The following is a 24,608-nucleotide window of genomic DNA, read 5'->3' on the forward strand; positions in this document are numbered from 1 at the left end:
ATAGTTGTATTATAATCCCATTCTTACATTTTTTTTGCACTAACTTTCTGATCCAGACCCATTAAGGGAGGGGGAGATCTCCTTTTGGACTTCTTCTCCCGGGCTAGTTGTTCCCAGACTCTGCGGTTCAGGACTTAACACTTCTAAATGGCAGTTTCTGAAACTAAATTCCAGAAACTACCATTTAGAACTTTTGACTTGCAAAGTTGTCACATTTTTACAGCGTGCAATTATCTGGGTCTGAAGGGGAGGTGGGGGGGGGGGCAACTTGTTCAAGCAACAAATTGTCTCCGTGCGTGGATACACATGTCATTTAGAAAATGAATCTCTACACAGGCTTTTCATGTCACTGAGGCAAAGCCCACCTGCAGCACATGGTGTGTTACTGCAGCTCATGTGTGTGTGTGTGTGTGTGTGTGTGTGTGTGTGTGTGTGTGTGAGCGTGTGTGTGGGTGTGTGTGTATATGTGAGCGTGTATGTGGGTGTGTGTATGTTCTCTCTCACTGTGAGCAGCTGAAAATCCCTTCAAGCATGAAGCTCACTTATTCTACAAATTGTGTGCAGGACTAGACCATTAACCCTGAACTGGAGTATGTCCAATTTGACATACATGCAGTGTATTGTGTGTGTGTGTGTGTGTGTGTGTGTGTGTGTGTGTGTGTGTGTGTGTGTGTGTGTGTGTTTACAGCATATAGATCACATGTCTGTAGAGTGGTGATAGGGGGCCTCAGTATAATATATTTTCTCTCCTCTTATCTACAGTATGCACATGTTTATTTCTATTTCCATTTATAGTGTCTTTATTATATAGCTATTATGACTATTTAAAAAATAGTTGTAATAAGTGGTTGTCCTTGTTATTTAATAACTAGATTTACTGTTTAAATCCAAAATACAAGAGTGTCATATTCAGCGTGGGATTTCTTAGTTACGGCCAAAGACTCCTACGCTGAGGTCGCGGTGATCTTTTGAGATAGGTTTACCATTAGAGATATTGCGCTTCTCTAGAAAAGGTATCGACCGTAACGCCTCCAGCTGTCACACAAAACAAACAAAAAATGACATGAAAACATAATGAATGTGTGTCCTTCAGAGTTTGAGCGAATGTCCACTGGGAATGAGACAAAGACTTTGTATTCACGAAGTTTGGAATTAGATTTAAGTTTATGAAGACTATGTCTGTAATGGTCCTCCCAGGTACAGAGGTACAAAGTTTAGTGTGTGTGTGAAAATCTGAAAAATGTATCTCCAAAAGGGGATTAATTTTTTGCTAGAATTAAGTTTAAGTTGAGCTTAAGTCCAGGGCTGGGGCGAGGCCTGAAGCAGAAAAGAGAAAGGTTAACGGAAGAATTTTTAATGCGTCCCAGGCATCACAAGGTTTATAGGAAAAAAGACTTAATAGAGAGAAAATCCAATTAAAGTCCATGGAATTCAATTCAACAAACATCACTGGGAACCAACAGCTTATCTGGTAAATGAAATACATATTAATTGTCTTTTTATCACTGGAAGCTCCAGCTGGAAACACACATTGCCCGTTTTTTCTTTTTCGTTAAAAACAGACATCGGTGAGTAAAACGCCTCTTCAAAGGGGTTTTCTCTATCGGAGCGGAGGCCATTGCATTGTTATTCAGGCAGAATACAGAATGATGTTGAAATGACCCTGAAGCTGAAATAACTACAGACTGCAGACAGACTGCAAACCCAATCTTGGGCCTCTGAAGATCATTCCTCACCACACGGCTTCTGATTTCATCCAGTGTCTTGTGTGTAGTTATACATATTTTACTTACTCTTCTTTGTTATTTTAACTTTTACTGAATCTGTAGATCTGTACTGAGCACAGAGTTGGCTGTAAAAGAACAAGAACCTGAGACACAATGTCACCCTCGCGATGAGTATTATAATATGCTATTTAGCTCCTGTGGTGTGATTATCTGGAAATGTCTATATTGTGAATTATAGAATTACATTTTTTTGTAAAGTATCGTGATCACCCATCCATTGGTGTTAAATTAGGTCAAACAGTTAAGCCTCTAAACACAATTCAAACGTCATCAATATTATTTTCAGACACATCATGTGATTGCACAGCCTTTCTTCTTTATTCAAAAAACATTTTTTCTTATCATAATCCCAAAGATTTTCATGAATTTTAATAAGATTCACGGCCTGTATTCTTTAGCAAATCAATGTATTTACGTTCAGCAATTACCTCTCTGAGAGGTAGTTTTCTTTGCTAGTGGCGGGGTCCGCCATTCCCGCCCTGGGTACGAATGTCTTTTACGCGCTTAAGAGATCCATAATGCAAAAATAAACACTGTGCATGCGTTGCAATTTGACCTCAACATCATCTCATGGATCACTGCTGCTCCTGCATAATACTCAAAAAAACACCATCAAAAGATTTTTGCCGAATAGTGTGGAGACTATTAAACATTATACTAAATGACTACAGTGTTGCAAAATCCTAAAATCATTCCTGAAGCCGCAAAAAATATATATATATATATTTTCAATGTTAGCATTTAACATGTTTAACATGTTTTTCATGATTTTCACACTTGTGTGCCTACATTTCATTGGAATAAAGTTTTTTTTTTATGTTGCTCTTGGTGTTGCCTGTTCACAAGTTCCTATGTCCAACAACATCCTTTTGTAACACCAAGTTTCTGGACTCAAAGTTTGCCTTTCTACCGGTCCTGTATCAGTTAAGTGGCGTAACGGCTGCATCCACCCTCCCTGCATCCCATGCTTTCTCTTCAGAGGAGCCCCACAAAGCGCTGGTGGATATCATCAAAACAGTTTTATGTCCGCCCCGCCCGCTGGAAAGATGAAGCCGTTCTCCCCGAACTCAAGAGTGCAAAACATCAGAGGGCAGCCGGATGATTTATTATTTTTTTTCCATCCCTCTAACACAAAATTGGTCTGACTTTAATAGTCGATGCAAGCAGAAATGCCCGGGTTGTTGTCCAAAGGGCACGCTGATCTGATAATGATGGAGCAATTAGACAAGCACTGATGCTTCCAATGAAAGCTGCTCCACAGCTTCACGGTCATAATGGAGTTCCACATATCAAATAAGATGAGATCCAAAGCTTCAAACAACAACGTGATGTCTTTTTTGACCTGGCATGATCAGAGCCTGTACAAGAATTCAGGCGTGTGCTCGGTTACATTTACCGGCAGCAGACGCCTCCGGGCTCTCTACTGGAAGCAGCTCGTCTGAGTAAATGTAGATGAAGCGCCGTAGGAAGCGCCGGCCTCATCTGCAACAAGTCACACTGAAGTGTATCGTTGTTGCCGACTGCACCACCACAGTGTCCGTGCCTATATTAAAATAAAACTTCTGTCTCTGGAGCGCAGACGACACCAACGACTCCAAAGATCTTGACCAGTAAAATCCCAGTGGATTGATTATAATAATCCAACCAGCTTGTCTGACTCATCAGAGACGTTATGGGGCCCATCCCCTTTCTTATCCAGTCTGTCGTTTGGTTTTGAGCTTTATCAGATTGTCTTCACCATGTCTACGTGGCATGTGATTGGCTGATTTAGATGTTTGTGTAGCCCTGAGGTCAGAGCATAAAACCCTGAGGTCAGTTGTAACAGCTGTTACTAAAGAAGGTTTTATTGCACCGGTTACTATACAATGACACAAAATACCCAATGGGATCCTTCCTTTGCATTTTAGATTATTGCAGAAAATCAACTCCTTGGCAAACACGTTAATGTCACTTCCACGATTTGTTCAGAGAGATAATCTCGTCAATCAGCAGAAGTAAAACCACCTTTATTAAATATGTAAAAACCTTCTTTTTTTTTTTTTAAAAGAGTGACGTATAACAACACTTTTAAATATCTTAAGCACTTATTATTCAGAGGTAGGGGCTTGGAAAGCTACACTATTACATTTCTTAAGCTTTGACGTTTGCTCGCTCGGAGAAGTGAGAAGTTTGACGACTTCAGGATTTATGGGAAGCGGGAATGTGGAAGAGCCCCGGTGAATAATGAATAAAGAGCCGCGACTGATGGGCAGTAAAAACTCATGGCTGCACCCGTCTCCTCCATCAAGTCCCCAGATCGATAAGCAAAACATTAAATACCACTTTTGAGCAACGTATGAATAGTTTGTGCTGCAACAATAAATAAAGAAACGGGGAATGCACCAGATATCGCAGCAGGTGAATCATAGCAACACCAAGACGTCACGTAAAAAACTTTTATTACATTTTAATATTCTTTTTTTTTCTTTACAGAATGAAAAAATGAAAAATCTTAATTAATCAAATAATAATATATTAAATATTTTAAAAGAGGGAAAAAGTGTTGCGTCATCAGGCAACCTAGCCGAGGCATCGCTACAGCGGCCGTTCTAAATCCCGTACAACCAGAAGTGCTATTGCTTTGTAGCCGATTCAACATCCCTTCCATGCAAGCATCAGCTGATGAGCTGCAGCTGCAGGACAGTAACATCTCACACGGACTCAGAACCTCCTGCAAACAAATAAATCAACTATCGGCATTTTTCTGCAGGTCCTGGATTTAATGACGTCAGCGTAATGACATCATACAGAAGAGGGGAAAAAGGCACCTATTCCAGAAAAAAGATGTACGAGGTCTAGTTAAGACAAAAGTTTAATTTTTCAAATGCATCATTAGTTATTAAAAGAATTTAAATTATAAATAGAAATCAGAACAGATTAAGAAGAATTCAGAAAAATGAATTTTAAAAAAACAAACGAGAAAGTTCACAGTAATACTATGGGTGTTGGCAGTAACCACGTGTTGGTTATTTTAACATCCTGACAATACAAAAAGTTCCTCCAGCACTTTTATTTGGGATGGATTTCCCCAAATGACGCAGATCTGCTTGCAGATTGATCCTAAAAGCAGCATCGGGTGACAAATTGGCTTCAGTTATTAAAATTGGTCATTTTTAATTATTTCCCTTTATTTCTATTTTTTTCTCCCCCTCTTAATAATATTCAACTTGCAACAAGCCAATTTTTTTGTTCAAACGCTGTTGCTAGCCAGCTGCGACCGTTACGTAATGAGTGTAAATGGCTTTCCGTTTGCATTTAGTGAAGCCCTTTTGGCTGCAGCACCGTGACCCACTTGCAAGTCTGTCTGTCCTCGGAAGGTTTCAGCTACGCTCCGAGTTAAGGAAACAGGACTTTAGGAGACATTCAGAAACTGCCGTTCCTTCTCGGACCACGCATAAATAAAAGGCCTTCAACCTCATAGGCTGGGTGAGGCAGGTCTACAAGCTTATCGTCTTCAATGTGACTCAGGATGAAGTCAGTCCAACATTTGAGGTTCCTCTAGTCCCTCTGGTTGAAGAGGAGGTGGTCGGTAATGCACGACAAAGCCCTCAAAAAAGGGAGCGACGCAGGTTCCTTGCGCTAGACACGGATGGCAATGTTCTGTTATTTTGCTGTAAAGGATCCATGTTTAAAAAAAAAAAATTCTAAAAAAAAAACACCTTACAGTGACAACGCTGTGTCCGTTTTCTCTGTGGCACAGTGAGCTCTGGTGGGCATTCGTGGTAAAGCAGCAGCAGCCGTCGCTACCTGGATGCATCGGGGATAAGTCTCTTAAACCAGCGGGCCACGGCCATGTCGATTCGCAGCACTAACGTGACCCCGATCAGCAGAGACGCGCAGCTCACCAGGAACCCCGAGGTCTCAAACATTAACCTGGAAGGAAGAAAACAGACGGCTTTGTATTTCAAATTAAAGTCCAACTCTGCCTATTTGTTTTTCTTCATGTTCATCAGGACTAACAATGGCTGAGCATTACACCGCCACAACGTTTAAAAAAGTGTAACTCCCCCAAAAATATTTTTCAGGTTCTTTATATTAACGTGCTTAGTCCAAAAATTATTTCCCAATGTTTCTTCAATATTATGAGTAAAAATAAGAAAATAAAAAGGCCGTTGGACCGCGCCCGTACCCAAAGAGGCCTATTGTGCTGTAAGCAAGTGAGCGTGAGCCGGGCAGTCCGCTCGGGCACTTACTTGGGTGCGAAAACCTTCCACACCATTAGGTGTCTCCTGAGGATGGCGGCGGCACAGACTGACGCAAAGACCTGAGAAAAAGAAAAAAACATGACAGACATATGAAAAAAAAAAGGCAGAAAAAGTAGATTAGAACCTACTGAACCAAAGAAGCACGTACCTGTGCTCCGAGAATAAAGAGGTAGCGCGTTGAGAGCTGCAGGAGGGCCGAGCTGAACTGCTGGGGGTTCTCCCGCAGCCTCATCTCCATCACGGCGTCCTCCCCCTCATCCCCGCAGGCTCTTCCTGTCCTGCCCCCGCGCACCTCACACACCAGGGGCCAAAACAGCAGCAGCGGGCAACCCACTGCGGACAAGAGACGGGGACACGAAGGGTTCATAGTTTTATCCCCTGCACCGAATCACTGGCCACGTCGTAAATCATTGGATTTTATATCTCTGGAGATCAATTCTAATTTGCTCTACGCTTTAAAGGTTGTAATTCACATAGACACATTTTATTTATATATATATATATATAGTATAAAATAATGTATCAATGTGTGTATACATATCTCATTTGTGTTGTATTTTTTACAATAAAACACATACATTACTTTCTAACAACTAAGATTTTTATTTTGTCATTTTGTTATAGAAAATATGCATTGGCCTTGCATTTAATCATGTAGTCAGAATACTAATTTAGCTTTTGCACTTCAGTAAAGCAGTGTACCATCGCTTTTCAAGGGGAAGTAATTCCGTTTCTTGATTTCAAATTGTGTTCAAATAGTTTTCCGAACTGTACACAGCAGGCTTTCAGAAACTGTATTGTATGCATTTAGAATAATATACTTCTTTATTTTAAATATTCTTTAATCTAATTGGTTATTCTTTGATTGTTTATAATGTAGCTTGTCTTTTGTGAACAGGAGATTTATTTTTTTGTAAATTTTCAACTGAAAATCATATTAAACCCTCACATTTTCCTTTTAAATCTACCTGAGAACAAGATGTGTGAGGCAAAAGTGTTGAGGGTGACCAGGGAGGCGGGCAGCATGGTGCCCGTATGTCCGTCGGGGAATCCCACGAAAGCGGCGCCCCACTGGATGGATGGAAAGGTGGGGAGGTGACCGGTGGCGTGGAAGAACTGAGTGGCGGCTAGCGACCACAGCACCAGTGGAGTCCAGGGCACATTGAAGCAACCTGAGGGGAAAAACAAATTATCAGATCACAGAGAGGAGGGGTAAGGGACAAACAAAGCAAAGAAGAGAATCTCACCAGAACACGCTCCCTGTGGACCACTGAGGTTGGTGGAGGAGGCGTGAATGTGCAGCAGGGCCCCCATCTCCAGCAGCAGCAGGAGAAAGGACAGAGCCATGCCCTCTGGGTGCAGCAGCAGCAGGCCGATGCCCAACAGACCACAGAACAGCAGCAAAGGGGCCGAGTAGACCGTCCCGAGTCCGTAAGCCTCCACAGCGGGCCGTCCGTCCGCCTCGACGGCCCTGCTCGGCTCTTCGTCTTCCAGAGAGCGCCGCATGCGCTGGTAGATCTGCGGGATGAGGTGGTGCAGCTCGGCCTGGGGGCTCATGCCCGTGCTGGCTCGGTAGCGTGGCGGGGGCAGCGATGGACTCCGGGACGAAGCCACGGCCCTGGTCTTTGCGAACACCGTGAGGGGGTCGAGCCAGATCAGGGACAGCCCCAGTCCCAGGAGGCAGAAGGCGGTCCTGGGGAGGACCAGCTGGGCCAGGCTGATCAGCTCGCCCAGGTTCCTGAAGCTGTCCTCTGGAGTAGCACTGACGGCCCAGTAGAGCGCCAGGCACACAGACAGCAGCAGGAGGACCCAGCGGGCTGCGAACACCGTCCCGCTCGCGGAGTTGAGGTTGCCGTAGTGGCGGAGGAAGCGGCGCAGCAGATACGTCCACAGGGCCAGGGCGAAGACGGAGAGGACGTAGTGAAGGTTCTTCAGCCGGCTGTCCTGCAACCGGGAGAGGGGAGAGAGGAACGGGGACGGCTGGCAGGAGCCCTGCTCCTCCCGACAAGCGTGAAAGGAGAGGGAAAGGTAGAGGCTGCCGACTAGCAGCCCCAAGCAGGCGAGGAGGGTGAAGCCTTCTTTCCTCACCGTCGACGGTGACAGCGCTGGGGAGGGCAGGATCCCTGCGGCCTTCAGGGGGTCGTGGTTGGGGGGCAGGAGCAGGCCATCCCAGTTGAGACGGATGGGAATGTAGAGCGCCAGAGAGAACACCAAGAAGGTCACAGCGCGGCCCTCTGCGATCACGTAACTGTCCGAGAGCAGGGAGGCGCAGCGGAGGAGCGGCACTAGGAGGTGTGGGGCGAGTAGGCTCTGCATGGTCAGCCAGCCGGTGACTCCAAACCCGCTCTTTTCCATGCCGGCGGTTCCCGATCGGCGAGCTTTCCAGAGAAAGAGCAGTTCCGAGCTGAGTGCGGCAGCGGCCAGGCACCACACAAGCTCGATGTAACCCCGCGCTCTCAGCTGGCCGACCGCCGTGCACACCCCCGCCGCCAGCGCCGCAGCCACGGGAGCCCTCAGTCCAGGACCGTCCTCCCTGAGCAGCACGTGGGACAGCTCAGACTGGACGAGACACGTCAGGCAGGCGAGCCCCAGGATAGTGAGGCCTGCGGCCATCTTCAGCGGGTTGAACTGAGCCCAGGTGGCTCGGCAGGTGTCCCTGACAGAGGTGAGGTAGGCCTGCAGCGAGGCAGCCAGTTGCAGGGAAGGGGGCCGACCCTGTCGAACCGTGGCGAGGTACTCGGAGGAGAGGCTGGAGAACTCGGCCTTCAGCTGAGAGAGGCTCTCTGGTGGGATGTCTTTGGCCATGCCGGAGTACGTCTCAAGAAAACGGTTGACCTTCAGAAACAGGACCGTCACAAAAGGTGAAACACACATACCCACGAACGCACACGCACTCCCTTTTTAAACGAGCAGACTACCTGTTTTGCATTGATCCACAGCGCCTCCAGCTGGCTGAGACCTCCAACTGCGCCTTCCGTCTGCCCATGGGGCGGGAACACGGGCAGGAGAACCTGCCCCACGCTGCTGTACGGGATGGGAACCCCAAGCAGCAGGGCCAGGGTGGGGACCAGGTCCGTCTGGGGCACCACGTCTGGTTCGCTCTACAAACGCAAGGAAAATAAGAGCGATGACAACTCTTTTATTATCTATGATGTTTTTTATGCGCCAGGCAAATTGGCACAAATAATTGTTGAAGACATGCATCAACTTAAGTCAGAAAATTATTTTAGCAGCCGTGAGGTTGTACATCTACTAATGAATGGCATTGACTATCTCTTTCTTTGCCAAGTTTGAAAAATGAAGAAGAAAGGATTTAAATGAAAACTTTCATTTATAAGCAATAAAACAAACCCTTCGTCAAATCATTGCATTTGGGACTTAAGTCCCTGCGGCCTCATCTGGTCTAGTATGAAAAGAAAAAAAATGTAAAGAAAAACTGTTTTGAATTTTAGCAGCAGCATATTTTTCTTCCAGTGGGACATACATTGAGAATGCATTTTTAGTTAACATTTATCGAGACACTTTAAATGATGCAGGCTAAACTGACAGACACGTTTGAGAAAAAAAAAAGACTGATGAATGACGGAGCATCTCCGTGTCTAATGATCGCTGTTCTCCTTGCAGGAGTAGTATTTTGTGTGCTCGGCCGACCTTTAAAAGAAACGTGTGACGAAGTGATTTGATGTTTCATATTTGTATAAAATGTGTCTTTGTGAAAACAGACTAGAGACATAACTCTACATTCACCTATTTTAATTTTAATTTTTAATTTATATGTACTTCTTAACTGTGTATTGTTTTTGTTAATATACAGCGCTTTCTGACCCTGGTCTGCAAAATGCCTGTACAAATAAAGTTTACTCACTTACCCCTTTTGATTTCTCCAATAAACGTTTGCCCAAAACAGCCCTAAAGTCTTTTTGTAAAGACTTGAAACTCATCTTCTCAACCACAAAATAAAAAAGCCAACACCAACCACCTCAAGTCAAAACCAACTTTTGAGGAGGCGCCTAATCTCCCACCAACCTGGGATGGCAGCGCGGAGAACAGAGGGGAGGGACTGTAGAGGAAGATGGCGGCGTCCGTCTCCTTCTGACTTTCTCCACCGTGGTCCCCGGTGTCCGTCATCCCGTGGTCCCCCATCACCACCAGCAGAGTGTCGTTCTGCAGCCGATCGATCACAGACCTGGAGGGGACATACAAGCAGGAGGGTTGGGGTGATCAGAGAACAACTCCTAGGGCCGAACGAGTCTGTGACGGCACGGGAGGACGGATGTCTGACCTGATGACCCCGTCCATCTGGGTGAGCTTGTCGGCCATGGCCGGGTGGTCGGGACCGAACCTGTGACCGCAGTGGTCCACTCCGAGGAAATGGGCAACCAGGACGTCCCAATCGTCTCCCACCACTGTCAAAAAATAAAGGAAGGGAGAGACAGAGAGACGTGAGCACAAGCACAGGACACGGACAGCGCAGGAGTCAAAGGCGTGAACACGTACTGGTGGTGTAGAGGTGCTGGAGGATGCCATTGTCAACTGTGTGCAGGTCCTTGACATTGAAGGAAGGGAAGGGCAGAGAGCGGTGGAACTTCTTTGGGAAAAGGTTCTCCCAGGTGTCGTCGCCCATAAACACCACGCGTTTGCCTGTGAAGAGAGGAGGGGGAGGGAGCATGCATTTTTAAACAGAACAAGTCCAGAAACCCCAGTCAGAAATGACTGTAAATGCATCCAACACACAAACACAATTTTAGCTTAAATAGATGCAGGGGTGTAATTAAGTACGATGCAAGCAGAAAAGATTTTTTAAAAATTACGTCTGTGTAACAAGAGACCCAAAAGGTGAGATAACAGAAGCAAAGATAAATATATTATCCCTCCAGGCTTTGTTTTTCAATACAAACTATCACACAAAGAAGAAAACCAGCAGCTGCAGACTTTTGTAACCAACCGCCAAAACAATGAAAGTTTGAATCTGTTGTAACGCACACTGTATAAAAATGTGCTATATGAATTGAATATAATAAAATAAGATGTATCATAAAATAAAGAGGTGCATTATTTATTTTTCTCAATCATATTTTAAACCATTTATCTAAAATCCAGAACATACTTTACAGTACTGTTTGAAACTTTCTGAGTGTGCTTTAGAGCTGACAGCAGGTCACTTCTGCTATCTGTAAAAGACTGACACACACGCATGTCATTGTGCTTGTGTTTCTCTTTGATGAGCTGTGTTGCAGGCACGTTTCACTCTCCAGACCTGCAGATCCACTGTGAAACTACTCACCCACTTGTCCAAACTGGTGGATGAGGTTGTCCTCCAGGATGGCACTGGACGCGAAGTTATTGCCCACGTCCACAAAGGTGGGCAGGGAGCCGGTCGTGAAGCCCTTGATCCTTTGCATGGTGGTCGTGGGCGGGTCCGCGCGGAACGGGTACAAGCGGCTGTTTGCAGGCCTGGACGAGACGGTCTCCTCCAGCACGGGCAGCTTGTTTTCGTAAGGTCGCGGCGCGGCGTTGTCCGGGTCGAACCAGGCGAAGTCGATCTTGAGGGCGTCGACGATGAGGAGGACGGCGCGGCGGAAGCGCGGCCGCACGCGGCAGAAGTCCGCCGGCTCCTCTCCGGGCTGCAGCACGTCCCCGCAGGTGCTGGTCCTGTTCACCTCCAGCCTCACCAACAGGAAGCCGCCGACGAACAGGTAGATGCCCACGGAGAACAGGGCGCATATCCAGAGGAGCAGCCACAGCACCGGGAGCCTCTTCATTCTACACAGAAGTACAGGTTGAAAAATAAATATATAAATACAAGCACGCTTCTTTCACACAAGATTTTAAAAAAAAAAGTCAAATGAACTGTGGGTAACACCTGCTATACGAGACGCTCACGCCAGTGGCGTCTAAAATTGAGATAAACCTCGCGTTCCCACTTCAGCACGAAACACGCAAAGGCTGGCACTGTTGAGACTTGACAGCTGGTAATAAGCTAACCGTAGGAGGTGGAGACGGTTAATAAGTTGACGTTTGTTAGCCGCGGCTAGCTCGTCTGGCGCTCGTCACTGACCTTGTCGCAGTCGGGTTTTCTGTCCTCTCGCGGCCGGAGGGAGGAGGGAAGGGGGTGTTGTGTGTGTAAACAACACGGTGTGGGCACAGGTGTCTCAGGTGAACGGAGAACTGCGCAACACCACCCTCACCTTCATGTGGACTCCGGTACAATGAGATTAGGTGGCTGGTGACAGCTAGGAACCTCAGCGCGCATGCAACCCTGCGGAAATATGCGGCGGGCGGTTTTCGATGTTACACCACATGTTTTTCTTATCTGTGCCCTAAACACGGACTTTTAGACGCAACTTGATAATAGATTTAAAAAATAAATATAAAAAAATCCCAGAAATTGTCCAATCGCTTTGTAAAACTATTGACCATAAAAACGGTCTAAAACGTAATATATTTTAGACTTCATATATCGGGTATATAGTTTTAGAATAGGTTTTTAGCTGCCCTCTAAAGTTCCATCATTAATTATCTTTTTATAATTAATAATGAATCTAATTTTATTTGACAAGTGATACTATATATATATAGGTTGTTTATTCCGGGAAAGCCCAAACTACACGCTTCCATACCTTCTGTGAGGCAAAGAAGAGGGCCGATTGACCGCGAGGACAAAGAGGGAGAAAACAAGCGAAGATGTGTCACTCAGTCAAGGAATCCAAAACTCCCTCAATATTCTGTGAATTGTAAACTATTAAATACAAAGTTGTCATGAGCGTCATTTCGTACAGACAACTTAAAAAAAACAGTAATACATGATATGTTGTTGTAAAATGAATTTCGTATGGTAATAACAAATATGCAAAAATAAAGTATTTACTGAACATTTTGAGATATAAAAATAACTCTGTTAAACCCTGTGGAACTCAAAAAGGGTCATTTATTCTCTAAGTAATTTAGTACCACACGTAAGCTAATAAGCATAAGTCATAAATAATGATTAAAATACAAACACCATTCCAACTCTGGTACGCTTGTTCCAATCATTTTACAATTTTGAAACATATTTCACTCACAGACTGTACAACCTTTTTTTATTTCATGGTAAGTCAACATTGCTGAACCCAACTATCCGTCGGCGTATAGGTAAAGGTTTTTCCAGACATTACATTTAAGAAAGTCCAGCTATTTTCAGATGAATTGTTATTCACTTTGTTCTCTGACATAATTTTATATTTTTAAACAAGTTCCTGATGTCCCAAGTCATAAACCTAAACCAAGCTCTCTTAATTCCACGAGAGCCTCAAATGATTCACATGTCTTTGCATGTTATGTCATTTAATAAATAGAATTATTAATACGACAATAAGAGATGAAAACATATGTGAAAAAGAAAGGAACTTGTGCTCCTAGGGCTGACCTTGTATACAAGATTGTTATCTAGAAAAAATAAAACATTAGAAGGCCATATTTCTTAAGTAAATACATGTTCAGGCAGCTATTCAATCTAACATCGGCCAAATAGTGAATGAACTAAACCGTGGGACACTTTCCATCATTAAGAGGCTCCGGCAAGACGTCACACGTGGCGACTGAAACTGGACCCACAACGCTGAAGACAGTACAAGAATTGCCACCGGTGTCTGTAAACAAGCCGTGTTTTTTTTCGTGTGTTTCTACAGTAGCCAGAGTGGACAAACTAAACACTGGCTTTAGCGAGAGCCTTTTTCCTGATTTATTTTAAACGTTACCCTGTAGGTCACAGTAGATCTACCGACACTGCTTGGGAAGAGGTGGGGGGAATGATCTAGATTACTCGATGCCATTAAATCCGACACACTGCTCCTTCAAAGTTTAACCCTTTACATCCAAGTCAACCAGGGTCGGTGCAACAATACGTGCCTCAACCGAAGATCGAAGGCAGCAAACTAAAATCACACAAAAATAATTAATGTATTCTGATAAATCACACATTTTTGCACCCAATGGCTGAAGCATTCAAATTTTCCATTTTGTCAGCCTGCCAGAGGCTGGTGTCAATTTCCCAAATCTGACAATAACTGAGCAGAAAGAATAGTCAGTGAAGACTGAAACTCCTCTTACAAAAGATGTGACTCCAAAGGTAAAAGATTCCAGAAGTTGGCAGTTTTTCCTCTTTCTGGCCTGTCGGCATAAGGTATGTGAGACTTTACAGACACACACAGCGACTGCTGCTTCTTCTTCTCCTGCTGCTGCTGCTGCTGCTGCTGCTGCTGCTACTGCTGCTGTTTCTGTGTCATTTTCCTGTTGTGAGTTCATTCACAAAGTCCTCCACTACTGAGACGATTGGCTCCCAAAGTCGTCACTCTTCTCTTCCGCCACTGCCGCCTTCGGGCTCGTCTTTGCTAACGTGCCGTAAATGGTCATAGCCTGAGTGCAGAGAGAGCGATAGATAGAGAGGTTAGCGTGAGGACAACTTTAACAGCACATGACTACAAAATAATAAGATGCACGCGATGGTGTGTGTAAATACCTGTGTGACCATTCCGCTGATGTCCCCGGCGCTCGAGGGCAGCAGGATTGTGTTGGACTCTTTGGCGAGGTTGGAGAAGGCAGACACGTACTGCTCGGCCACGCTTAGCGAGGCGGCCGCGTCTCCATTCTATACGATAAAATAAACACAATTTTTCATAATTTGCTTTAAAGAAATGCCATGTCATGAAAAAATGTATAAAAATCTCCTCTTCACCTGCTCGGTCAGAGCATCCGACAGCATACTGATGGCCTTAGCTTTTGCTTCTGCCTTGGCCATGATTGCTTGGGCCTCACCTGGAGGTAACAAAGTAATTGATTAAGGATCTATAACTCATATAGTGGAGCTTTATGAAACGACCAAACCGGGTCTGTTAAGTGAACGCACCAGTCGCCTTATTGATCTGCTCTGCTTTTTGGCCCTCCGAGGCCAGGATCTGAGCTTGTTTGCGACCCTCAGCGACGTTAATGGCCGCCTCCCTCGTCCCCTCGGACTCTAGCACCGTAGCCCTCTTCTTCCGCTCGGCCTCCACCTGCACAGGGCGGAATTTGAAAAATGCGTATTATAGAAGGTTTTTTTGTGTGTGCGCGGTCAGCTTTTTTTTCTTTTTTCTTTAGAAAGCTACATTTGTTTCGAATAGTACATTGTGGGTTTAAACCCATTAAAAGTACGAGAACAACAGTATCACTATGTCTACAGACAGTGTGTTCAATGCAGTGTGCAAAAAATACCATGCCCTCCTGGTTGCATTTTGCAGTGTGCAACCTAATACGCTTTTTTTGGGCTACTCTGACCCACAATCCTCTGCATGTAAGCAAGAGGGTCAAAGTTCAAGAGCTGATTAAATGCATACCGCATGAAACAGTGTGTACTGAAAGAGTGTAATGAACATCTGTCGGCATGAACGAGAAAAGGTATGTGGTGATGTCACTCATTCATTCATTCATTCATTCTGTTCGCCCCACCTGCATCTGCATGGACTCTTTGACGCGAGGCGGAACATGGATGTCCTTGATTTCATATCGGAGGCAACGGATTCCCCACTCGTCTGCTGCTTGGTTGATGGAGTGGACGATGTTGGAATTGAGGGATTCCCTTTCCTTAAAAAACAAAGAGGGTAAAGAGTGAATATCTAAAGTACTTATGACATCTTACACTACAAGCCTGTGTAGAGCAATGTGTGTGGGAGGAAAACAAACACATCAGTGGTTTGTCATTACCCGGAACACTTTGTCCAGCGTGAGTTTGCCCAGCTCCGACCGCATGGTGGTCTGTGCCAGTTGTGTGACGGCGTATTCTGGATCCTCAACGCCGTAGCTGGACTGGGAGATGAACAAGGCGGAGGAAAGAGTCTATTACAGCGATTGGACAAAAAAAACATGACACCAGGGTGCAGACAATTACTGCAGCGCAGTATACCTTAAAAGGGTTGAGGATCCTTAAGTAAAGCACTCCGTCAATCTGTAGCGTCACGTTATCTGTAAAAACAAGATGCACTCACTTAAAATGAACTGGACGTCTATCAACTTCTATCGCACTTGGAATTCGATCCGATGTATTGAACCCTCACCTAGCGATACCGCCGACTGCTCCGGAACATTGATGACGATCTCTTTGAGACTCTGCACGTAGCGAATTCGATCAAGTAGAGGTATAAGAAAGTTTAAACCCTATGAGAGAGAGGAAGAAAAAAAAAAGGATTACCACACTTTTTGGTCTTTATCCCCCTTGGTAAATATTTTGCGTTATTTCAACAGAAATCTTCTCAGAATTAGGTATGACTAATACCTAAATCTAAAAAAACAATATTAATATATGACCGTGCGCATTTATTGTTATTTGTTTTATTCTATTTGTTTTATTGCTTAGCTTTTAGAATATTTTGAATGTTATGTTACGTGACTTTGAGGACCAAGAAAAGGACTATTTGAATTAAATGCATTATTATTATTAATATTATTAAGTGTAGATACCGGCTCCAAGATACGGTGGTAGCGACCCATTCTTTCCACCACCCAGGCTTCTTGCTGGGGCACGAATAGGACCACGGTGTTCATGGGCAGGCTGGATGCCCATCGCTGCTGGGCTGGTGTGACCCACAACCTCGGGGCAGCCCGCTGGGTTTGCTAAAAAAATAATTATTAGAAAATACACAATCAATAAATAAAAAAAGAAGAAAATCATCAAGATACAGTACTCAAACAAAAATTATTGCAACAATTCTCATGTCAAAAAGGAAAATAAATAGGACCGCAGCCAACAGTTTTCACGATTCTGTTTTGATAATATGTATTGTATCGTTGAGTCTATAGAAACTCTGAAAACTGTCCAAAACGCCTCCTACAACGTGCAGCTGGGATGTTCAGACCAATCAGCAGTCAACAACTAATTTAATGTATGTAAAATGAAATGCTTCTTTTGGTGAGCTCCTCAATATATGAATGTATTTTAAAATACAGCATCGAATTTTGTACATTTCGTTACATTTTGTAACGTTATTGAGTATGTTTAGTTCAACACTGTAAAGATTTAATAACGCATCATAATAATACATGTTCCATGCAGCGTGAATGGTGAGGATGTGAGTGGTCCGCTTCTTATGCTGATAGATACGGACTGAGTGGTGCTTCTATCGGGACGGAGAGCGACGTTTCGTGGATTATTAACACTACGGTGCTCGCTAAATGACACCACTGGACCAAATCCGTCCTGCAGAGGGACGAGCTAACAAGCCGAATACGAGGAGATGACTCCCAGTTTACCTGCAGAAGGACGCCGCCGGTCCGACACAGCGCTCGCAACATCATTCAAAGTACTTTCAGTGGCTGTGTAGAAGGTTCCGCTCCGTAAACTGGACTCCACGCAAAGTCGGTACTCATGTGTGACCCTTAACCAGTCAGGAAATGAAAGTTACATCAGTGGTGCAACGGGGAAGAAGTCCGTCAATGCGTGCTGCAAAAACCGAGCGGCTAAGGTTCCGCTAGCAGGATAACGGTACTACTAATAGTAATAATGATAATAATACCAATAATAATACATTAGCGGTAAGAACCATTAAGCTAAGTATATAGCTGGAAATAAACTTTCAAATTTTGCTCTCAATAACTTCAAGAAGAAATTGACGACCATTGTTACTAGAGTTTTAATTAAACTCTGTATTTATTTATAATTTCCACTAATTTTTGTCTTTCCTCTCAGAAAACGTTTCTATTTAGTAAATGAACAATAAATAAATAAAAACTAAAACAGTAGTAAGTTGTTTTATTGATGTTTTGACACAATATCAGTTTGTATATTCTGGGCTGAAGTGAAGTGAATTCCTTATGCATAAGTGTCTGTCGCCATACATGTTTTAGGCAGTATAATTTATAATGTTTATTTAATTACCTTTTTAAAAAAAAAAAAACAATTGGGCACCTGACTACAAACTGTGAGAATTAAACACAATTAAATACTGTTCAATTTACCCAAATATCAGTGACAGTGTATATCAAATCTCAAAATAGCCTACTTTTGATGAGAAGAGAAAAAAGCAAAAGAGTGTGACACAGAAAATTATGACATCTTTGAAAAACCCACAGTCACTCTTTCCATCAAACGATTTAATAAAGGCTCCAGGACTAAATGTAATGATGCAATAGTTACACAGGGTGGCGCTGTTGGTTTCGTCTTTGCTCTGCTGCGGTTGTTCCCGTTTACACAATGTAACTTATTGTTATGTGGGGTCTTTTGTTTTAAATCATCATGCCTGTGTATAAGGAACCTTTGCATGGGACACTGGAATGTCAGTCTATGTGTGTTCAGTAGCTGTATTTATGGCTGTATTTCTTCTTCTTTTTTAATTATTGGCTGTTCATTATTGTGTGGTCTGCTTTTTTTTGTAAATCTCTTTGACACGAAGGTTGTTGATAATCCTGACCTGACGTGACACCCAAAGATTTAGTTTTTACATAATGAAGCAACTGTAGCATGCTCCATCCAGTTACAGTAATGCTAGAGAGAAAACACATGTATGAAAGCAAAACATATATATATATATATATAGAATAATTCAAGAAATATAAGGGAATTGTGAAAGAATCATTGATCGTATGTGTGGTGCAGATCCAATAAGTGAGGTCCAACGTTGTAAAACAAATTGATTTATAGTTATTCACATTCACATGAAAGTACATTTAGGGGTAAAAAAGGAAATTATAAATGAATGTAACACATTTTTAAGCCACAGGTACAAAACAAATGGCAACTATCTTTAAAATGTCACGAAACAGCGCACATGCTTTACATTATTTTTCTCAAAATGTAACTTTTAACCAAAAAAAGTTTCAATTTGTTTAGATCACTCAGTTTCTTCCTCTAATCTGATTGGTTAGATTTCTGGTGTTTTTAAGGGTTCCGCCTTCTATCGCAATGCTGCAATCTCATTGGACATCCACGGAGGCCCAGTGACAGGTGCCTCGACCCCGCCTCCCCTCTCCAGTCCGTGCCCTCAGGTTGTTCGTCAGTCCGCTAAACCTGTGATGAGAGTTTTAATAATGGCGTGGCGGTGGCGGGGGGCTGCCGCTCTCTGCCGAAGTTTAGCACCGGGAAACCACCTGTGAACACCCGCTCGGAGCTCACTGGCGTTTCGAAAAGTGACTTTTACCGCCTGCAACAATGCCGGACGGAGTAAATCTCTGCTGAGAGAGTGCTCCTCGTGAAACTGTGAAACTACTGGACCTGTCGCTGGAAGAACGAGCGCTTTGCCATGTCGTTACTGTGTGTCCGAGGTGAGTCTGGCGGTTTTTTTTTTGTTTTTTTTTACAGTTCATTTATTTTATTCATGCCGTTAGACACGATACAAAGTGTTTGACACGTAAAAGTTCTAAGAGGAGTTTGTTAAATTAATGCGAGTAAAATCTCGCAGAGCAGGTTTTCTGACCGGAGCCCCCCTGAGGGACGAGGAAAGTGGCAAGTAGCCTACATTGGTCCTGTCGTGATTTACATTTTATTTATTTATTTTTATTATTAACCTCGACTATTCATGAAGAGAATGAAGAGTTGTTTCACTGACTGGATGGAAAAGATGTTGACTCTATTTTATTCAGGCTTTCCATCGACTGCTATACCAGCTGTTAACAGAACCACCACTGATCCCGTGGTGTATTGACTTTGACATATCACAACTACAACCACACACTGGAGCCGTGAGCATACTGTATGATCAGTGTAGAATGAATTTGATTTGATGGATCAGGAGACAAACCATCTGATGTATTGATTGGCAAAATAAACTAAAAATGAAGGGTCATTTAAATGAATACAATGCTTGAATTAATCAGCAGATACTTAAAGGGACAGTTCACCCCAAAATCAAAAATTATAATTTTCTTTCCCTTTTTCTTGTCCGGGTTAGTGCTTTTTAGATTGTTTTGCTGTAAAAAGTTGTCAATAGCTATCGGAGATATTGTCAGGAGATGTCTGCCTTCTCTCCAATATATATATTGCCTTCTCTCCAGTATATATATATATATATATATATATATATATATATATATATATATATATATATATATGCTTGTTGTGCTATATATATATGCTTGTTGTGCTTTGTATCATGTCTGACAAAAATGTACTATTCCATTGGAGAGGAAAACAACATTCTAAATTATATTACATTGGCCAAATGAAAAAAATAACAATATAACCATTGACTTTTGTGTGTGTATTCTAAACAAGTGTAAAGTCTCCCGTATATGGACACGTTTATGGGTAATAACAAGACTAAACCAAATGAGGCCGGGGCGGGTTAACACTAAAGAGAAGCCACCCAAGCATCCTTCACCAAAGCAAAGCACATTATGCAACATCCTGTTCAGTGCCAAGACCAATGCCCAGCGTTTTGGTCCAATTTCTTCTTTTTTTCTTCTCATATACAGTTTGGCGTAAAGTGTTATTTTTTTTGTTTAAAACAAAACAAAATGGTCTAAATATAGAAGAAACTTTTGTTTTCTTTGGATAAGATATCTTATTTAAAAATAATAATAATAATTTTAGGAACATAAATATACATGACTCTGTCTCATCTCAGAACTACTTCTTACCACTCACTCCCCTCCACATCCCTTCAAACTTAATTTTTAAATTTTTAAATACACATGTCACTTTAACTTTAACATTACACTTTAACATACACTTACAGAACATTTGAAGCGTTGGGTGGTGACCACTGGAGCACTTTAACAGCACAGACCTTTAAAAGCAGCAGTCACACACTCTGTGGCTTTCTGTCCCATGTTTGGTGATGGGTCCATGAGTGCTCCCCTCCTCTTCCCTCTGCGTGTGGATGTTCTTCTGAGTCCCGCCCCCTCCCTCCCTCCTTAAACGGCGCCGCTTTCCATGACAGGACTTGGGAAGGACTCAGCCAAACATGTCTCCGAAATCCTGGCTGTAGTCCCAATGGGTTAAAAAAACAAAAAAACACCAATATTATAATGTCCAAAAATGAGTAAATATGAAAAAATATCCGCATAGTTGAGTATTTGGTGTTCGGCCCTCGAGATTTCATCGAGCATTGGGGTCAAAAGGTTAATGGTCAGAGAACTATGCTCGGGTTTTCAATCATGTTTTGTGTCTCAAAGCATGGTAGTATGTTCATTCTTCTAGTTTTTGCTTATAAAAAAAAATCAGTTTGAAGCCAGCCTCCTTAAAACCTGTTGACAAAGTATAAGGAGCTGAACACACTGCTTCAATTTAGAAAAAGAAAGAAGACAACTTTTGAATGAATGTAATGTGGCACCACAGCTAATTTTTCCTGACACTTAGAACGCCATTGATTATATTTCATGACATTACATTTCGTTCCGCTGACGCTGACAGTCGTGACTTTGTTGAGTGTGTAGCTCGCAGTGACGGAGCTACAAGCTGATTAGCTGAAGCTGAGCGCAGTGAACGAGCTACTGTGTACGGTTTTACCATGTCCTGGATGTAGATCGGACCCGATCTGTTCGTAGCGCGGTACGCCAGTACCAATGTTTTGAAGCGTGTGTGTGTGTGTGTGTGTGTGTGTGTGTGTGTGTGTGTGTACACAAAAATGTGGCACTGAAAGAAACGGCTGTGTTGTGTACCAGCTGTTTAGTGGGAAAAAAATCAAAGTATGTTTCTATGAAAACCTTTTAAACCGCACGCCTCAAAAGAGATCTTTCGTCAATACACCAGGTTGGGAGAAAGAAAAGGTCTCCTCGCATGGAAAAGGTCACGACGGAGGCAAGTCATCTCGGCCCCACTTGCTTCACAAAGTTCAGCCCAATCGCTCCGAGAATCAAGAGTCATTGTGCCAAGTGGTCCCTAAGGAGCTGGCACTCGAGGTCCGTTTATCGATCACGGTTGTGACAAACGCAGGCTGGTGCAGGAATTATGCGGCCTGGAGATAACAGGGGACGGGGAGGGGGGGGGTTGTGTGATTAGCCGATGACGTGACTCATGACTCATCCCCTGATTGCACAGCTTTACAATGTTGCTTATTTATTGGGAGTGGAGATGCCCCATCTCCATGGCGATGTCTTTGCACTCCATGGCGATGTCTTTGCACAACAGATAAGTGGTTGCCCTCACAAGTGGACATGCGTGTGGCGGATGGGGTGACGGCTGACCAGAAGTGTGGCTCAAATGGACCCCATGACGCAGCAGGGTTAGAGCTGTACAGATTCAGACACGTGGCCTGGGCCCGAGAGAGAGTGGTACCCGGAATAAAGGTTCAGAGCTTGCACGCGGCCATCGGACGGTGGCCTTTGTGGTCGTGGTTCAGTCTTGGTCTCAATCGGGTCCCCAGCAAGTTTTTGAGGTAAGCAGTTGTGGATTGAGGTAGATGGCAGTATTTTGATGTCATGATCTGCTCAAAGTGGGGCAACTGTGGTTCAGTGTAAGAGCAGGGTTGTCCTTCAATCAAAGGACTGGCCGTTCGATCCACAGCTCCTGTGTCCTTGGGCAGGGTAATTAATCCTGATTTGTGTGAATGTAAAATAGTCCTGATGGCTCGGGTCCCTGATAGCTACTGACATCAGTGTATGAATGAGTGAATGATAATGTAGTGTTAAAGCGCTTTGAGAGTTCGGAAGACTAAAAAAAAAAGAGATTCACAAGTACAGTCCATCAGCTCTTTTACGCCACACAGGAACAGCAACAACACGCATCACCTGGTCCGTACATCCGGCCCGATGGGCTCAGCACATGTGCAAGCTTGTACTCTGCACTTGTGGTCAAACATTCTGCGTTGAAATCGGCGAGAGGAGAACTAGTTGACAGCACAGTCCTGCTGGGCTGAAACAATGGAGCTAACGTCAAACGGAGGTTGCTTTGAGTAACATTACGATGCGTTTAAATTCCGTTCATTAAAAATGAGTTGGGGGCAAAGATACTTTTTAACATTCTCATGGCAAGGGCAGACGTAATCTTGTAAAATTCTGTTTTTTGGCCGGAGAAACTTGAATGAATACAGCTGTTTTGTAGGAGTTGTTTGTTATCGACCGACACATACATTGAGGTGTCAGGTGATGTAACAAGTCTTTCAGTCCCGTTTGGTGTAAAACAAGCTTACACACACAGGACGCAGAGCTTGTTTGCATGCATCTTTTTGTATGTGCCAATTATAGCTTCACTTCAACAGTGACATAGCAGATCCTTGTCCCGAGCACACACACTCCAGTCATTGAAGTCCAGTTAACACAACTGCAGCGACGCTGTTTGCTTGGAGCCTGCTGACTTTGTTTGAGGAGATATCGCAAGAAAAGAATGTGATTCAGGATGAGAACCGGAGGCCCCTGCAGGACAAGAAATGACTGAGCGGCAGGAGGAGAGGGTTGAAGTGTAGCGAGCGGCCGAGTAGTGGAATTATGAGAGAACGAGGCAGAGTGAGTGCTTAGAGATTGTGGGAGTAATCCCCTGGCCATCTGTTGCTCCCTCCCTCCCTCCGTCCTCTCTCCCTCCTCCCTCCCTGCCTCCTCCACTGATCAGATCAAAGCGGAAGCTGCCTGCTACTGCGGCAGATCCACGGTGTCACTTCCTGTTCCCGTACTGTCCTGCTCTCTGCCTAACCCTCCAGCTGACGGTGTCTTTTTTTTTGGAATGTCACGTTTCCTGAAAAATTTATTTTGTGCAATACATTATAACATGTTAAAGACTCAGATGGTTAACTAACAATTACAAAGGTGTAAATATAGTTATGGTGGAGTATTATTACTATTATTGGCTTATTTATTCTTTCTCATGCTGTTGTGAAATTGTAACTCAAACAATCAAAGTAGACCTTATTGTAAACTATACAATGATATCACTATATGCAATATACAGTAATATCATAATCTATGTGACTCCCCGATGCGTCTAAAAGGACATTGTCACACAAGTATAAAACGTCAACAATGTTTGTATAATCACTTATTAATCTTTTGTAGGCGCATAACCGTTTTTTTTTCCTAAGATCTATTGATGAACCTCCAGAGTTGTGCTCCAGAATCAACTGACCAGAAGCATGCACACGCTTAAATAGGTGGGGGACATCACTCTCTTTTTTTATACAATTTAAAATGCCTTTATTATATGGGAATATTGGTCTCGCGAGTAAAAAAAAAAGAAATGTTCCGGTATCAGGAAGTCAAAGTTGCAGGAATGTTCCAAAGAAAGTAAGCATCATGGGTAAAGAACAAAGGACAGAAAAAGCAGTAAATTGACAGGGTAATCGTGCAAGTCGCCCTGCCAAATCGTGAGCTGAATGACCTCTAAAGCCATGGATGGCCCGGGACAGAAAATGATAAGCATCAGTTTCCACTGCAATGGGGGCCCCCTGGTTTATGGCGTTTCACTTTGTGTCCTACAGTTGTCTGAAAGGCCTCCGTGGAAAGCCAAAGAAAATATCACACCGCCGGTTTCTCTCCACATTTCCCCTGCTTCCTTTCCGCTTCACAGCACAAGACAGGAAATGCTTTGGAAGAAGTGACGAGTTCCTAAACTGTGGCTAAAATAGTCACAATTTGGAAATCAAGTAAATGCCGCTGCCTGCTGTGTTGTGGTTTTCATACGCGCAGAGAGAGAGGGAGGAAG

The 24,608-nt window shown here is 43.6% G+C and overlaps 3 protein-coding genes across 6 annotated transcripts in view; 1 reads left to right on the forward strand and 2 right to left on the reverse strand.

Annotated features, from left to right (window-relative positions):
* Positions 1-4,258: 4,258 nt before the first annotated feature.
* Positions 4,259-12,281, reverse strand: pigo (phosphatidylinositol glycan anchor biosynthesis, class O). 2 transcript variants are annotated; one of them, XM_068573328.1, is made up of 11 exons: positions 12,220-12,281; positions 11,316-11,794; positions 10,529-10,672; positions 10,314-10,437; positions 10,058-10,217; positions 8,950-9,132; positions 7,279-8,866; positions 7,000-7,203; positions 6,180-6,364; positions 6,020-6,090; positions 4,259-5,699 (listed from the first exon to the last, which is right to left on the reverse strand). In XM_068573328.1, the coding sequence occupies exons 2-11, from the start codon at positions 11,791-11,793 to the stop codon at positions 5,570-5,572; spliced, it is 3,267 nt and encodes a 1,088-aa protein (XP_068429429.1). In that variant the 5' UTR covers position 11,794; positions 12,220-12,281; the 3' UTR covers positions 4,259-5,569. The 2 variants fall into 2 exon arrangements, with proteins under 2 accessions (XP_068429429.1, XP_068429428.1); XM_068573327.1 differs by having other exon boundaries at positions 12,090-12,261.
* Positions 12,282-13,096: 815 nt separating this feature from the next.
* Positions 13,097-17,435, reverse strand: LOC137783813 (stomatin-like protein 2, mitochondrial). The gene is made up of 10 exons (XM_068574147.1): positions 17,294-17,435; positions 16,505-16,657; positions 16,102-16,201; positions 15,951-16,009; positions 15,752-15,853; positions 15,497-15,631; positions 14,919-15,063; positions 14,748-14,827; positions 14,532-14,660; positions 13,097-14,428 (listed from the first exon to the last, which is right to left on the reverse strand). The coding sequence occupies exons 1-10, from the start codon at positions 17,336-17,338 to the stop codon at positions 14,333-14,335; spliced, it is 1,044 nt and encodes a 347-aa protein (XP_068430248.1). The 5' UTR covers positions 17,339-17,435; the 3' UTR covers positions 13,097-14,332.
* A 1,660-nt stretch (positions 17,436-19,095) lies between these two features.
* The window catches only part of LOC137783611 (protein unc-13 homolog B-like), a 62,379-nt gene continuing 56,866 nt past the window's right edge, over positions 19,096-24,608 (forward strand). For 2 of the 3 annotated variants that reach the window (XM_068573736.1, XM_068573738.1), the window contains exon 1: positions 19,096-19,300. In XM_068573736.1, coding sequence (XP_068429837.1) covers positions 19,279-19,300 — 22 coding nt within the window. In that variant the 5' untranslated portion in view covers positions 19,096-19,278. Of the gene's footprint in view, positions 19,301-22,223; positions 22,354-24,608 lie in introns of those variants that run through there. The other variant, XM_068573737.1, reaches the window with a different exon arrangement.

Source organism: Clinocottus analis, unplaced genomic scaffold (genome assembly GCF_023055335.1).
Source record: "Clinocottus analis isolate CAN_PGR_092001 unplaced genomic scaffold, fCliAna1.0.p SCAF_13, whole genome shotgun sequence".
NCBI classification, from domain to species: domain Eukaryota; kingdom Metazoa; phylum Chordata; class Actinopteri; order Perciformes; family Cottidae; genus Clinocottus; species Clinocottus analis.

Excerpts from the sequence above, each read along its gene's own strand:
- pigo (XM_068573328.1), bottom strand. The coding sequence starts at position 11,793 with ATGAAGAGGCTCCCGGTGCTGTGGCTGCTCCTCTGGATATGCGCCCTG. Across the intron at positions 9,133-10,057 it reads TCTCCGCGCTGCCATCCCAG|AGCGAACCAGACGTGGTGCC; the intron begins GTTGGTGGGAGA and ends TTGCGTTTGTAG. Across the intron at positions 7,204-7,278 it reads TCCACAGGGAGCGTGTTCTG|GTTGCTTCAATGTGCCCTGG; the intron begins GTGAGATTCTCT and ends TTTTCCCCTCAG.
- LOC137783813 (XM_068574147.1), bottom strand. The coding sequence starts at position 17,338 with ATGATGTTGCGAGCGCTGTGTCGGACCGGCGGCGTCCTTCTGCAG. Across the intron at positions 16,010-16,101 it reads GCAGTCGGCGGTATCGCTAG|ATAACGTGACGCTACAGATT; the intron begins GTGAGGGTTCAA and ends TTGTTTTTACAG. Across the intron at positions 14,661-14,747 it reads CGGATGCTCTGACCGAGCAG|AATGGAGACGCGGCCGCCTC; the intron begins GTGAAGAGGAGA and ends TTTATCGTATAG.